We start from the raw sequence: 15,546 nt of genomic DNA, 5'->3' as shown, positions 1-15,546 counted from the left end.
ATTATATTATTCTAACACCCCCCGTCAAGTTGGAAGTGGTATTGATATATCAAAAACACCCAACTTGCGAACTAATCGCCGATAAGCTTCACCGCCAAGTGGTTTCGTAAAAATATCTGCCAGTTGATCACTTGAACGTAGGTATGAGGGAACAATGAGACCTGCCTGAATTTTTTCTCGAACCGAATGACAATCAATCTCAATGTGCTTGGTGCGTTCATGAAAGACAGGATTTTCTGCAATGTGTATAGCAGCTTGGCTATCACAATGAATTGGAATTGGTTGAGAGTGGTTGAAACCGAGATCCGTTAGAACATATTTTAACCACTGTAACTCACACGTAAGTGCAGCGAGAGAACGATATTCGGCTTCGGCAGAAGAACGAGAAACGGTTGGTTGTTTCTTAGTTTTCCAAGAAATAGGACTAGAACCCAACATGGTGAAATAACCAGTGGTAGACCGACGAGTGGTAGGACAACCAGCCCAATCAGAGTCAGCATATCCTACTAGAGTGAGAGAACTAGATGCAGAAAGGAATAAACCTTTACCAACAGTACCTTTAAGATAACGAAGGATTCGATTGGCAGCATCAAGATGAGTAGAATGCGGATTTTGCATGAATTGACTAAGAGTATTTACCGCATATTGAATGTCCGGTCGTGTTACAGTGAGATACAACAGGCGCCCTATGAGACGTCGATAGATTGATGGATCGGGAAGAGGAGTCCCATCATGTGGACGTAAACGAAGATGTGGTTCCATTGGAAAATCAGACGGACGAGAACCAGTCATCCCGGAATCAGATAAGATGTCTAGAGTATACTTGCGTTGACATAAAAAAATGCCTTGTTTAGAACGAGATACTTCAATACCCAAAAAATATCGAAGATTACCAAGATCTTTTATGGAAAAAGAATTGGCAAGAAATTTTTTGATATCGGAAATAGCATCATCATTATTTCCTGTAATGATAATATCATCAACGTAGACGAGTATAAAAATGGATGTCTTATTACGAATATATGTAAAAAGACTGTAGTCTGAAATTGATTGATGAAAACCTCGACTAATAAGAGTGGTTGAGAATTTGGAGAACCATTGACGAGATGCTTGTTTAAGACCATATATTGATTTATTTAATTTACATACACGAGTCTCCCCTTTGTGAGAGAAGCCAGGGGGAAGTTTCATATAGACCTCTTCATTAAGATCTCCTTGAAGAAATGCATTGTTAACATCAAGTTGGTGGATGGACCAACTTTTAATGGCAGCAATTGAGAGTAGGAGACGTACAGTAACTAGTTTTGCCACAGGTGCGAAGGTATCATGATAATCAATTCCTTCAATTTGAGTATAACCTTTGGCAACTAGACGAGCTTTATATCGATCAATTGAACCATCTGACCGATATTTAATTTTGAAGACCCATTTACAACCAATGGGTGATTTGCCGGGTGGAATTTGACATAAGGACCAAGTGTTATTTGATTCTAGAGCTCGAATTTCCTTGGCCATTGCATCACGCCATTCAATTGATTTTATGGCTTGAGAATATGATCGCGGCTCTTGATTCTTAATGATATTTGTGAGAAAGGCTCGATGGGAATGACTTAAATTACGGAAAGAAATGTAATTTGCTAGTGGAAAATCAGTGGATAGTGAAATATGATTACAAATATAATCATTGAGACGCTTTGGTTGGTGACGGATGCGTTGAGGGTAATTACGAACAATGGTTGTAGAAGGTGAATCAGAAGATGGTGTGCCATCGAAAATAGATGGAGAATTAGTTGAACCATCAACTTGAGAAGGTGAGGAAGGAGGTTCGGAAATAGAGGGAGAATTGATTGAATCATCAAGTTGAGAGGGTAAGGAATGAGATGGTGGCGAGTCATCCAAACTCGTAGTTTCATTATGAGGAATAGAATCACCCGAAGGGGGGTCGATGAGTGGTGTAGGGTAGTCAAAAGTCCCATTATCATTGATCGGAGTAATTGAAATTGGATCTTGTAAAGATGAATTTGCAAGATCATGATATGGAAAAATTGACTCATGAAAAATGACATCGCGTGAAACGTAAATTTGACGAGTTTTGAGGTCGTATATACGATATCCCTTTTGTCCATAAGGATAACCAACAAAGATGCCAGGTTTTGCTCGTTCATCAAATTTATGTTGAATATTTATATTTTTAGCAAAACATAAACACCCAAAAACTCGAAGAGAGGAATAAGATGGAAGATGTCCAACTAAGACTTGATGAGGAGATTTATATTGAAGGACTGGAGTTGGAAGTTTGTTAATGAGAAATGCAGCGGTTAGAATACATTCACCCCAAAAAGAAAGAGGCAAGTTTGCTTGAAATCGTAAAGCTCGAGCGACATCAAGGAGATGCCGATGTTTACGTTCTACAATGCCATTTTGTTGTGGGGTCGCAACGCAACTACGTTGATGAATGATTCCATTATCATGAAACCATTTTTGAATTTGTTTGGAAAGAAATTCAGAACCATTATCTGAACGTATGGTTTGAAGTTGAGGAAGAAAAATATCCCCATTTCCGGAATTGAAACGAGAGACTTTCGTGTTAAATTGACGATGAATTAGATTAAAAAAATGAGTTATCATGTTGAAAGTTTCGGATTTGTGTTTCATTAGATAAATCCAAGTGCATCTTGAATAATCATCAACAATAGTTAAGAAGAATCGTGATCCATTTTGTGAGGGTATAGAGAAAGGACCCCAAATATCAACATGAATCAATTCAAAACAATGAGAAGAACAAGATGTACGTTGAGGAAATGAAAGACGTGCCTGTTTAGCACGTGGACAAACATCGCAAACAAAATCCTTATTTGGAATAATATTTTGAGAATTCTTAACAATAAAATCAAAACGAGGCCTAGATGGATGACCAAGGCGAGAATGCCATAGATCAAATTTATTACATTGCGTAATAGAAATAGCAGAATTAGAAACCAAATTGCAATCTAGATAGAAAAGGCCATTGTGAGGATTACCCCGACCAATCGTCTTCTTCGTTGATTGGTCCTGAAATACACATCCAGACGAAGAAAAAATTATATCACAATTTGTGGATTTCGTAAATTGTGAAATGGATAACAAATTGAACTTAAAAGATGGAATGTAAAAAACATTCGTGAGAATGAAAGTACCAAAACATTTGACTGTGCCTATGTGAGTCACAGGCGCGTGAGAGCCATCAGGCAATTGAACATATATGTTTTTACGAATAGGAGAATATGAAGAAAAAAATGAGAGAGATGTACATATATGATTAGAAGCACCGGAGTCAATAATCCAACAAAATGACGAAAATGTGTGATTTTTACCTGCTAAGTGCACTGAGGGTCCACTAGTTTCTTCTTTGGCAAGAAGTGTGAGAAGCTTGTTGTATTGTTCGTGCGTGAGTGAACTAGCCATAAGAGTGGAGTTGGATGGTGGTGGCACGGATTTCTTCACATGTTTGTCGGGAAAGCCATGAAGTTGATAGCATGTAGCAAGAGTATGACCATGTTTGTTGCAATGGTCGCAAAATGGACGTTGACGTTTTCCCGACGGACGAAATGGAGGTTTAGATGCTTGAAGTGCAGCGGCATCAACAGTAGGAGTTGTGAGAATATTGATCTCTTGTTGCTTTTCTTCTTGACGAACCAAATTATAGATACGTTGAATGGAAGGAAATGGTTCCATCAAGAGAATTTGGCTGCGAATAGCGGAAAAACGATCATGTAGTCCTTGAAGAAATTCCATGGATCGATCTTGATTTTGTTGGTCAATAATGCTTTTAGCATTACCACAAATGCAAGGAGTGATATGGATAATGGAACCGAGTTCATCCCATAGAGATTTGAGTTGCGTAAAATACAATGAAACAGACATGCTTTCTTGTTTGAGAGAAGAAATTGATTGTTTCAATTGATAGATTTTTGGAGCATTTGATTGAGAAAAACGATCCTTGAGATCGGTCCAAATTTGTGCTGCAGTTTCAGCATACAAGATACTTGGACGGATCTCAGGTGAAACAGAATTAAGGATCCAACTTCCTACCAAATCGTTACAACGTTCCCAATTAGAAATGTCAGATTTCTCTGTCGGAATTGGGAGTGACCCATCAACGAAACCAAGCTTATTTTTGGCACGAAGTGCCATTGTGACTGCACGACTCCATGATCCGTAATTATCTCCTGTCAACAAAGGTGTGACAAGGATAGTAGAAGGACTATCGGAATGATGGATTGTGTATAAATCGGTTATGATGGGTGTGGGTGATGATGAAGACGACTTTGTAGGAAGAAGATCGTCGGTAGACATTTTGAAGAATGAGGAGAAAAAAATCAAAGATTCACTGATACCATGTAGAAAAGATGAAACACATAATGAAAAAGATGAATTGTGTCTTGTATTTCATCAATGAGAGCTTGTACATTTATATACACACAAGAGAGAAATAATAAAGGAAGAAACTAATTACACCTAATCAAATCCCTAATCAAATCACTAATTAAGACTTGATTGAATCTAATCAAATCACTAATCAAATCACTAATTAAGACTTGATTGAATCTAATCAAATCACCTAATTAAGGCTTAACTAAATCAAAATGAATTTATATTATATTATTCTAACATCAACAGCAAAATTAAACAGATTGAAGAGGCACAACATGGACAATCGATATTCCACAAATCCGGAAAAAAAATGGTTGTCCTCATATAGCTGTTCTATCGTCAAGCTTCGGAAAATTAGAAATGGGAAAACCTGTAGTCAGTCATCAAAGCAAATTTACTATGTTGAGAAATAAAATAGAAACATAAATAAATAAAAGGAACGCTCTCGAGAAATCAAGGGGAAATAATTCAATGTTGTTCGAGCAATTGATGTTGGAAGGAACATTCTTAGCCTCAAAGAAAATAGTAAACAATTTTTCCAACAGAACACGCAGATGAAAACGAACTCCAACTGCTTTTGTATGTTCAAGCCCCGGATAATTAGTGAACCATCTTAAAGAAGAAAAAAACAACGTAAATAAAAGGAACCCTCTTGAAAAAACAAACAATAATATATATATATATATATATATATATATATATATATATATATATATATATATATATATATATATATATATATATATATATATATATATATATATATATATATATATATCAGAAAATAATTAAACGCTGATCGAATTTTTCTTTGAAATATAAATTTCCATATATAAATTTCCAATACAACTTTTACATTATTTTCGATTCAGGTTTAGTTGAACTAAATAATATTTAGAAATTATAGGAATACGCGAAAAAAGTAAAACTTGTGCCAGATTAACTCGAACTACGTACAAATCTTTTGGTGGATTGCGACGTCTCTTCTCTTTGACGTTTCTGTGAAAATAAAACAAAATAAATAATCGGTTGTGCCGAACAATACTCGGATGATGAAAAAGAAGAAATAAAAGATTGTAAGCAGAAATTCGTTTTGCATTATAACCAACCGTATGCTACAAACTTTTTGGTGTCATATTTGAAATTCAAAACATGTTTCAATTTTTTCGTTGACGGATTCCAGAAGAATGATGTATAGCACAATGTCTATCTATAAAATTAGTACAAACATATTGATGTATTAAATTAGTAAAAGATTAAATTTTAACAAACAATAAATTATGAGAAAAAGAGTAAGATACAAACCTAGTTTAGGTCTTGTAGGGATGCATCGTGATAGGAAGAAAATATGGAGAACATCGCTTAATTAAGAAGACGAAGAAGAAGAAGAAGAAGAAGATTTAAGAACGTTAATGAGAACCGAAAACAAACGTGAGTGAAACAAAAACAAAAAACTTATAAGTCGGATAGAAAGGAAACCAAACTGATGAAACTACAAAACTACCGTTCCGTTGGTCTGTGTTGCGTAAAAGGGATTCCCCCAATTCTTTGACTTTTATTTTTTGTGAAATATTGTTTAATGCCGTCGTGATCGAGATTCAGTTGCTGAATTTTTGAAGGCTCGGTTTATTTGATAAGTTATAGCCTGGATTAATTACATCGCGAGCTTCAAAACCATATCAAAAGATTCGAAAAAACTAAAATGGTTGCAGCAGAAAATCAAGAAATGCAGAGCCAAACTAAAAAAAGTTAGTTACCTATGGGCTATGGCCGATGGAGAGACATCAAAAGACACAAGTATTGAAATTGCACCTTCAACAACAATACCAAAATATTATACTCTTAATAATAACCAAAACTAAAAAGCAAATAATCATAAGACTTTGATCCAAGAATGTCATAAGCAAAAAGTAAGGGTGATGCCCAACCTTGGGATGGGTTAACCACCCACTGTAGGATGAGGCGCTCGAGACCTATGGTCTGAGGTGAATGCACACGGTTGTGTCGTTGCTTCAGTGACAACACGAGTTGAAGCTTTCGCGGTCGTATGCTGAATGTCCTTGTCGGTTATCTGAACCGTTAGCGGAGCAAGTAGAAGTTGATATTGTTGAAGTTTCGGCGATCATACGCTGAACTTCCTCTTCGGTTATCTGAACCGTTCGAGGGGGGGCGGAAGTAGGCCCCCAGAGAGTCGATGACCCATGGCGAGCAAAATATTTTGGGGACACTGTAAACCCCCAAGGAGTCGATAACGCTTGGCGAACGAAATATTTTGGGGGCAGATGTAAGCCCCCCAGGGAGTCGATAACCCTTGGCGAGCGAAATGTTTTGGGGGCACTGTATACCCCCAGGGAGTCAATAACCCTTGACGAGCGAGATATTTTGGGGGCAGATGTAAGCCCCCAGGGAGTCGATAACCCTTGGCGAGCGAAATATTTTGGGGGCAGATGTAAGCCCCGAGGGAGTCGATAACCTTTGGTGAGCGAAATATTTTGGGGGCAGATGTAAGCCCCCAGGGAGTCGATGGCGGGGGTGCCATAGGTGGCTCCACATGTGGAGCAGGTGATGGTATCGCGTTGGGAGCATTTGCTCCCATTGTGGCGATATATTGGGTCACGGCCTTTGTGGCAGTGCGAGTTGAAGCTTCTGCTATCATGCGTTGAAGCGCATCCTCGGTTATTTGAACCATTCGAGGAGCAGGGAGTGGTGGATCGGCGAGTGGTGGGTCCCGAGGGGGGATCACCTGAACCTCGCGAGGCGGATCCATGGGACGTGGAGGAGGTGGCAAGCCAGAGTCTCCACGAGGTGGGAGGTCGTTAGCTGTGTCATTTTCTCTCCTAGCAGACGCCTCAGAAGGATCTTGTTGGCTACGTGATCTGGTTTGTATCATTCCCACAGACGGCGCCAAAATGATGATGCTAATTACTTAGATCACCTGGGGTAGTGTAGAAAATGAACTGGGAGAGCAAAGCAGATCAGTAGCTTGACAACTTGATGATCCTGAGGTACCTGCGATCATAGAACACATGAACTAAGCCGGGGGTTGATCCGGCGGAAACCCCTCCGACGCTCAAGTCAGACGTGCTGATCATAGAAATAGTCCAGAGAATACGTATTGTAGTATTGCTCAGTTAATTGGACGTACCTTATGGAATGAGTTCAAATGTGTATTTATAGCTTAGTTGAGATTGTCGTGCCCAAACCTTGCTTGAAGATGATTGGGCCTCGGTGATAGTGGTCTTCGATATTGGGCTCGTGGCCAAGTAGGTAAATAATTTGTAGGCCCATTGGGCTGGGCCAATTAGGCATATCATTAAGCCCCCCACTCTCGAGTCGATGTGGGGGCCATGTTGAAATGGGTGACATATCGTGTCGAGAAAAAAAATTGTAGTAGTAGATGGTGTGCGATAACGCGTTAGAGCGTGTGTCGGAGGTGCGTGAATGCGCATTGGTGCATAGCGCGACCAAGTTGTCGCGATGTAAGTTAATTGAGTCGTCGGTTTTGTCCCGCGACGATGTAGTAGCGAATTATCTCCTCGTGGGAGTTGTCTCGTCGCGGGGTAATAGTGTTGATCGAGTTATCTCCTCGTGGGAGTTGTCTCACGATAATGTAGTAGCACGGATCAAGTAATCTCCTCGTGGGAGTTGTCTCTGGGGTAATAGAATTGATCGAGTTATCTCCTCGTGGGAGTTGTCTCGCGATAATGAAGTAGCACGGAGCTAGCGTTCTCCTCGTGGGAATTGTTATTTATCGACATTGTCAATGTTTTGACTCGTTGCTTGTATGTGTTTACATATAGCCTTGTGCGTGATGTACTTGAGGAGGGGATCAGGCTCTCAAGATATTTTTTTTTTATGGGGATCGTGCCCCTTGTTAGACCTCGTGGGTCGTAAGTATGTTTGGACCGTGGCCACGTTTTAATGAAGGACCCATCGAAAACAAGTAGATAAATTTGAGTAATCAAGCTGGCCAGGCTATATAGATTCTCATAATATCTCTAAGTGTTTCTAGGGTTGTAATCGTGCTAACTTGAGCTTGCGATTATATAGTGAATTTCGGGCGAGTTTTCTCCTAATGGGAGTTATCTCGCAGCGAAGTTGTAGGAGCATTGGACGCGCGATTGGGGAGCATGCGGATTCAGGTCGCTCTGTGAGAGTTGTCTCCTTGTTGGAGTTGTCTCGCATCGAGTCTTATTACCAAGCGAGGTAGTTCCTCGTGGGAGTTGCCTTGCACTAGGCTCGTAGTGCCGAGCGAGTTGTCTCCTCGTGGGAGTTGCCTCGCTGCGGGTTGTGGTACCAAGCGAGTTAGCTCATCGCGGGATTTGTCTCGGTGCGGGTTGTGGTACCGAGCGAGTTGGCTCCTCGTGAGAGTTATCTCGTTGTGGTTATGAGACTCGAGGGCGTTGGCTCCTCGTGGGAGTTACCTCGCAACGGGTTATAGGACGGAGCGAGTGGTCTCCTCGTGGTAGTTATCTCGCTATGGTTTCGTAGACCCGAGGGAGTTGGCTCCTCGTGGGAGTTGTCTCGCTGCGGGTTGTAGGACGGAGCGAGTGGTCTCTTTGTGGGAGTTATCTCGCTATGGTTTCGTAGACCCGAGGGAGTTTGCTCCTCGTGGGAGTTGTCTCGCTGCGGGTTGTAGGACGGAGCGAGTGGTCTCCTCGTGGGAGTTATCTTGCTATGGTTTCGTAGACCCGAGGGAGTTTGCTCCTCGTGGGAGTTGTCTCGCTGCGGGTTGTAGGACGGAGCGAGTGGTCTCCTCGTGGGAGTTATCTCGTTGTGGTTATGAGACTCGAGGGAGTTGGCTCCTCGTGGGAGTTACCTCGCAACGGGTTATAGGACGGAGCGAGTGGTCTCCTCGTGGGAGTTATCTCACTATGGTTTCGTAGACCCGAGGGAGGTTGCTCCTCGTGGGAGTTGTCTCGCTGCGGGTTATATGACCGTGCGAGTTTGCTCCTCGTGGGAGTTGTCTCGCAAGCCCCCCACTCTCGAGACGTTGGGGGAGCCAAGTCGAAAAGGATACCAGATCGTGTCGAGAGTAGATCGGTGTTGTGGTGTACCATTAATTATTGGCGTGGTGTGGAGAAATAATATTTTTTATTTATCCGGGAGAGAGCGTACGCGATTTGGTAAAGCGCGCTGGAGAGCTCGCGCAATTTGGTGAAGCGCGTTGAAATTTTCGTGCGATTTGGTGAAGCGAGTCAAAATCTACGCGCAATTTGGTAGAGAGTAGGCAAAGTTGCGCGCGATTTGATGGGAGCGCGCAGTCCAAGGGTGCCTTGGAAAGCGCGCGCGCTCCAATAATAATTTTTTTGTTTATTTTTACTGCTGACGCCCGTGCGCGTCAGCGCGTGTGCGCCACGCGCGCCTCTTGTCTTTTTTTTTTTCTTTCCTGCTGACGCGCGCGTGCTGTGCATGCGCGCCTCTTGCCCTTTTTTTTTTTTTTTTTTTGGCTTCTTTCTTCTTTCTTTCTTTTCTTCTAATTCTTCTTCTTTTTTCTTTTCTTCCTTTTTCTTTTCTTCTTTTTTCTTCTTCTTGTTTTTCTTGTTTCTGTGTTCTTCATCTTCTTTCTTTCTTCTTCTTCTAATTCTTCTTCTTTTTTTCTTTTCTTTTAATTCTTCTTCTTTTACTCTCTTTTTTCTTCTTCTTGTTCTTGTATTTTTTCATCTTTTTTTTTTCTTCTTTTTTCTTCTCTTTTTTCATCTTCTTTCTTCTTCTTCTTTTTTTCTTCTATTTTTTCATCTTCTTCTTTTTTCTTCTTCTGTTTTTTCATCTTCTTCTTTTTTTCTTCTATTTTTTCTTCTATTTTTTCATCTTCTTCTCTTTTATTGGGTTTCGCGTGCGCGATTTTACCCCTTTTTTTTTTTTATTTTGGTGGTTGATGTTCACCCCTTGGGATGTTCTATTTTTTGAGTAGGAAGATTATACTCGTCTCTTGCGATGCGATGTGAACCCACTTGGGGTTGAAAGGTAAGGGTGTTGCCCAACCTTGGGATGGGTTAACCACCCACTGTAGGATGAGGCGCTCGAGACCTATGGTCTGAGGTGAATGCACACGGTTGTGTCGTTGCTTCAGTGACAACACAGTTGAAGCTTTTTTTTTTTTTTTAAGAAAACGACACCCGATGAGGGTGGGGGGTTAGGCTTGACCCCCTACCTGTTTATAAAAAATATTTAAGAAGTACATAATGAGTTTCGCTCAAATTGCTACTGCCCAACATATGGCTAATAATAGCAATTGACAAGCAAAAGACAATAGCTAACTAACAAAACGTTAAGAATACGGGCAAAACAGGTGGCCCAAATAATAAAATGGACGGGTAGGGAATGATCATAGAAGGTCGTGGAAGACCAAGGTAGACCGTTCGCCTCACCACAACAGCCGAGGCCACTTACACTTTCGCCAAAAATGGGCAAAACTGGTATAACGGCTGCGAAATGTGTGGCACCATTCGGCAAACAGTCTAGTCTTGATAGACCCAAACAATCCATAATAACCCCAACCCTTCCTAACATGTAAAGTTCACGAAAATTCCTAAATTGCCAATAATATAAAAACGTGGAATGCATGGCACCTATGTGCGAGACTGTCGTCGAAAGGATGTATATCCAAGCTGGTCCATCCGAATCATCTGCTGAATAGGTCGGGGAAGCTCCGCTGTTGTGAAGGTACGAGCCAACTCGGTCTGACACCCCAAGTTAGCTAATGCATCAGCTACTGTATTGCCCTCCCGGTAGATATGTGTAATCTTGTACTCCAAAGTAGAAAGAGAGTTCCGGATCGCCGTGAGAAAACTCTGAAGACTCCAATGACCTTGGTCCGTGTGCGAAAGAAGTCGAACAGCGACTTCTGCGTCAAGCTCGATCCAAACTCTAGTGAATTGCCTCTGAATAACAAATCGCAGCCCCGAGGCAAGGGCAGCAAGCTCGGCTGCAATACTGCTCGGGGCAGAGATCCTCTCGTGAAATGCAAGTATGGCCTCAGCGTCCGAACCTCTGATAATCCCGCCAATAGCTGCAATCTGGGTGGATGCTCTACGGGCTCCGTCTGTGTTTAGCTTCACCCAACCCGGATCCGGTGGAAGCCAAACAACTCGATGAGGTGTGAGAGTTGGTGTTCTGACTCGGTAATATAGGCCAAGAGACTCAGCCACGTGGGGAATGCCAGTCCAGCTGTCCGCCGAAAGTAAGTTGGTTTGGTGAAGAATCCTGATGTGCTGGATGACCTTGTAAATGATGGAAGAAGCGCGAACCGTGATATCCTTGTGCTTGCTGTCATTTCTTGCAATCCATAAGTACCACAAGATCAAGCAAGGCACAATGGTCGTGATGTGTGTGTGGTGTGTGAGTGTGTGCGAAGTGAAGTGCTGCCAATAAAGTAAAATCTGGGATATGTGCGTAGTGTGTGCAGGTGTATAACCAAAAAGATAGAAAAAATGATGTCATACCCTCTTAGCCGTCGGGCTCTCCACGAAGATATGATCAATCGACTCAATAGAAGGAGACTCGACAGACTGAGATACAAGACTCGACACAGGAATAGATGGATCTAGACAACAATAGCACCTCGAGGCAAGAGAGGTGCCTCGAGACTAAAGTTTGGTATCCACTGGAAGACGCTGAAGAAGGAGACGCCAAAGAAAGATAGAAATTGTAGGAGTAAGACAAGAACCCCAAAATATACGAAGAAGAGGGGTAGGGGTATGCTGCTGTCGTATCAAGGCCCAAGCCGAGGTCAAGGAAAACTTGCCATCCGAAGAAGCTCTCCAAATGGGCAAATCACCCGAAGCACCAGAGATTGGGACCGAGCAAATCCTATCGATCCACTCAAAATGAATATCCTCAGCTAGCTTGTTTCGATCCCACTGACCGTTACCAAATAATACTCCACACAAACTGATGTTAGCCGACCACCATCAATAATGCCCGAAAGGGGACCATCGCCAAACCAGTGGTCGTGCCAGAAATAAACATGACCTGGACCAATCCGCCAAAATATTTGAGCTTGAACACGCTCTTGGACACGGCACATGCGCTTCCACACCGTGCTATAGAGTGAAGACACAGCGGATGAACCTGGGAACCGATTCCGACAATACTTGTTTCGGAGAAAACGGGCCAAAGAGAATCCTGAGCACGGAATCGGAACCAGAGCTTGTAAGTGAAGGCGTCAATCACATCCGTCAAACGCCTCAACCCCAAGCCACCCTCACTAACTGGCCGACAAATCGTCTCCCAAGCAACCCAATGAGGCCGGCGCTGATTACCATAAGATCCCCAGAGAAATCAGGCCATGCACTGCTCAATCTGCTGAATAATGTACTGCGGAGGTTGAATAACCTGAACAAGATGCAAAGCCATAGTCGAAAGCGTACTCCGGATCAAGGCAAGACGGCCCCCGAAAGCCAAAGCGGTCCGAGCCCAACCCGAAATCCTGGCTTGCATGCGATCAAGCAAAGTGTGAAACAAACTGCCCCGGTCCCTCCCTTTGTATAGTGGAGTTCCAAGATAAATGATAGGAAGATCCTTTCTCGGATAACTGAGAATCCGAGAAATAGTGCGAAGATGACCATCAGAACATGCCCTATCAACTGTGAAAGTGCTCTTGTGCACACTAATCAACTGACCCGAAGTCCGACAGTAATGATCGAGAAAATCCCGCAGCTTCTTCAGGCCAAAATTATGGCACGAGGTAAATATCATCACATCATCCGCATAGGCCAAATTGAATATAGGGATGCCTCCCCTTGTAGAATAAAACATGCTTGGGCAACGGCTGTATAGTGCATCGAGACCCTCTCGAAAAATACTCAGCCGCAAGTACAAAAAGAGTCGGCGAGAGCGGATCTCCCTGCCTTAGACCACGAGACGAAGTGAAATACCCCGTCAGCTCCCCGTTGATTAGTAAACAGAACTCGCACGAGGAAACACATCGCCGAATAATATCAACCAAATTCGCCGAGAAACCAATCAGCTCGAGTACACGAAATAAGAACCGCCACTGAAGCCTATCATAAGCCTTTGCCATATCCAGCTTCAATATAAGATTCGGATTTCGACAACGAACTGATATCGAGTGGACCATCTCTTGTGCTAATAAAATATTATCACTAATGAGACGACCCTGAACAAACCCACTCTGAGAAGGAGAAATAATGTGGGGCAAATGAGGTGCCAGTCTGTTCGTAAGTACCTTGGTGATAATTTTATTGGTCACGTTGCACAAGCTAATCGGGCGGAAATCTGTCCAAGCCGTCGGAAAGTCCACCTTTGGAATAAGAACCAAGGTGGTAGCGGTGAAGCTCGCAGGCATAGATCCACCCTCGAAAAAATCCCAAACCGCTTCACAAACATCACACTGAATCAAGTCCCAACAATGCTGATAAAATAGCGAAGAATACCCATCAGGACCCGAAGCACTATCTCGACAAATCCCAAACACCGCATCTTTGATCTCCTCAACCGACGGACGGGTGGAGACTGAAGAAAAGTCCCTTTGAGGAGCAGAAAATAGGGACTCATCAACCGGAAGCAAACTAGGCATATCATCGGTAAGAAGCTTGCTAAAGAAATCAACGCCCGAATCCTTGATCTCCTGAGCTGATGTGAGAACCGAATCACCATGAGAGATAGAGTGGATTCGATTGACACATCGTTTTTTCTTGACTAATGAGTGGAAAAACTTAGAGTTTCTCTCTCCATCAGTCGCCCATCTACAAGCTGCCTTCTGCTTCCAAAAGTCCTCCTCAATATTGAGCATGAGAGTAAGTTCAGCAGTGGCCTTTTTCAAATTTGCACGATTCTCGGGGGATCGATCCAAGTCATATATGTGCTCGGCCTCTAGAACAGCTGCCTCGGCCCTCTCTTTATTCTTGAACACGTCCCCGAAAACATTCCAATTCCACCACTGAAGCTTCTGTTTCAATCGTCTCAACTTCGTATGTAATCGATGCATCCCCGTCTGAGCACACGGAAAATCCCAAACCTGTTCCACAATCTGACGAAACGTTGCGTGGCGGATCCACATATGCTGAAACCGGAATGAAGCAAGAGGCCTAGACGAAGAAGCAGCCGATGAAACCAAAAGAGGAGCATGATCCGACCAGGTCCGTGAGAGGTGGGTAACCTGCGTAATAGGCAGTAAATCTAGCCAAGCAGAGTTATATAGAATCCTGTCCAAACGCTCCAAAAGACCTGAAGGGCTCTCCCAAGTATAGCAAGAACTAGCCCCAGAGAACCCGGCATCCGAAAGTTCACAATCCGAAACCATAGCACCAAACTCAGCTATATCTAGTCTCCTATCCGAAACCGATCTATTCCGTTCTGACTCAAGCAAGATTGAGTTGAAGTCGCCCCCAGAAATCCAAGGAGTGTCACCAATCGTCTCAAAAATGTCGCGGAACGAATTCCACAAAACACGGCGCTCGGAACGAGAGCATCTAGCATAGACCGCAGTAAATACAAAAGGAGCACCAAATAAACCAGATATGCATCTAACATGTAATAATTGTACCTCATCCCTAAGCAACTCCACTCGAAAATTGTGATCCCAAAAAATCCAGATCTTCCCCGCACAATTAGACAAACCAGCAACGAAACCCAAACGACGGCAATAGTAATCATGCACAAACTCAGTCATAGGTTCAGAAATAACCAATAAATTAACTCTATGTTGGCGACAAATAAAGCGCAAGTGGGATTGGGTCGCCTTATTTTTTACCCCCCTTGCATTCCACACCAAAAATTTACCCGACATCAAGAAGAGGGGGAATGCGACCCATTTGAAGATTTCCGAGATGTGACAAAGAATGAGTTACCAATAAGGTGGGCCTCCTCCGCATGCCAACGTTCGGCATTCTGCAAACGCCAACGCTCAACATCAATTAGGCTCGATCGCCACGAGGCCGAAGGTTCATCAGTGATAGAGCCCGGAGTAGCGTGATCAGCTGGGCGTATGCTCGTGGCTGGGCTCACGTGCTCATAAGGGATCATGGCAAGGTGATTGAAAGGAGGCGTGCCGGCCAAATTTTGCTCGGCCGTGGGCCGGACCTTGGTCACATAGTGTTCGCAAAATAAGGCAGCCGACGTAGGTGTAATCGGATCCGTACCCGCCGAAAGTCCTGACCCCTCTCGTCC

General features: G+C 42.9%; 1 protein-coding gene across 1 annotated transcript; it reads right to left on the bottom strand.

Moving 5' to 3' along the window:
- Positions 1–10,985: 10,985 nt before the first annotated feature.
- Positions 10,986–13,113, bottom strand: LOC148766545 (uncharacterized). Its single transcript, XM_088827337.1, has 4 exons — positions 12,751–13,113; positions 12,388–12,669; positions 12,157–12,275; positions 10,986–11,691 (listed from the first exon to the last, which is right to left on the bottom strand). The coding sequence occupies exons 1-4, from the start codon at positions 13,111–13,113 to the stop codon at positions 10,986–10,988; spliced, it is 1,470 nt and encodes a 489-aa protein (XP_088683463.1).
- Between the last annotated feature and the right edge of the window lie 2,433 nt (positions 13,114–15,546).

Source organism: Erythranthe guttata, chromosome 12 (assembly GCF_056151865.1).
Source record: "Erythranthe guttata isolate IM_541 chromosome 12, IM_541, whole genome shotgun sequence".
Lineage (NCBI taxonomy): Eukaryota > Viridiplantae > Streptophyta > Magnoliopsida > Lamiales > Phrymaceae > Erythranthe > Erythranthe guttata.
This window is presented reverse-complemented; position numbering and strand designations above follow the sequence as displayed.

Bases quoted from the DNA above. Each gene is read 5' to 3' on its own strand.
- LOC148766545 (XM_088827337.1), bottom strand. From the start codon at position 13,113: ATGATATTTACCTCGTGCCATAATTTTGGCCTGAAGAAGCTGCGGGAT. The intron at 12,276-12,387 runs GTCATGTTTATT...GGTAACGGTCAG, and splicing joins ATTTTGGCGGATTGGTCCAG to TGGGATCGAAACAAGCTAGC. The intron at 11,692-12,156 runs GTTTTCCTTGAC...ATGGATTGCAAG, and splicing joins AGAGCTTCTTCGGATGGCAA to AAATGACAGCAAGCACAAGG.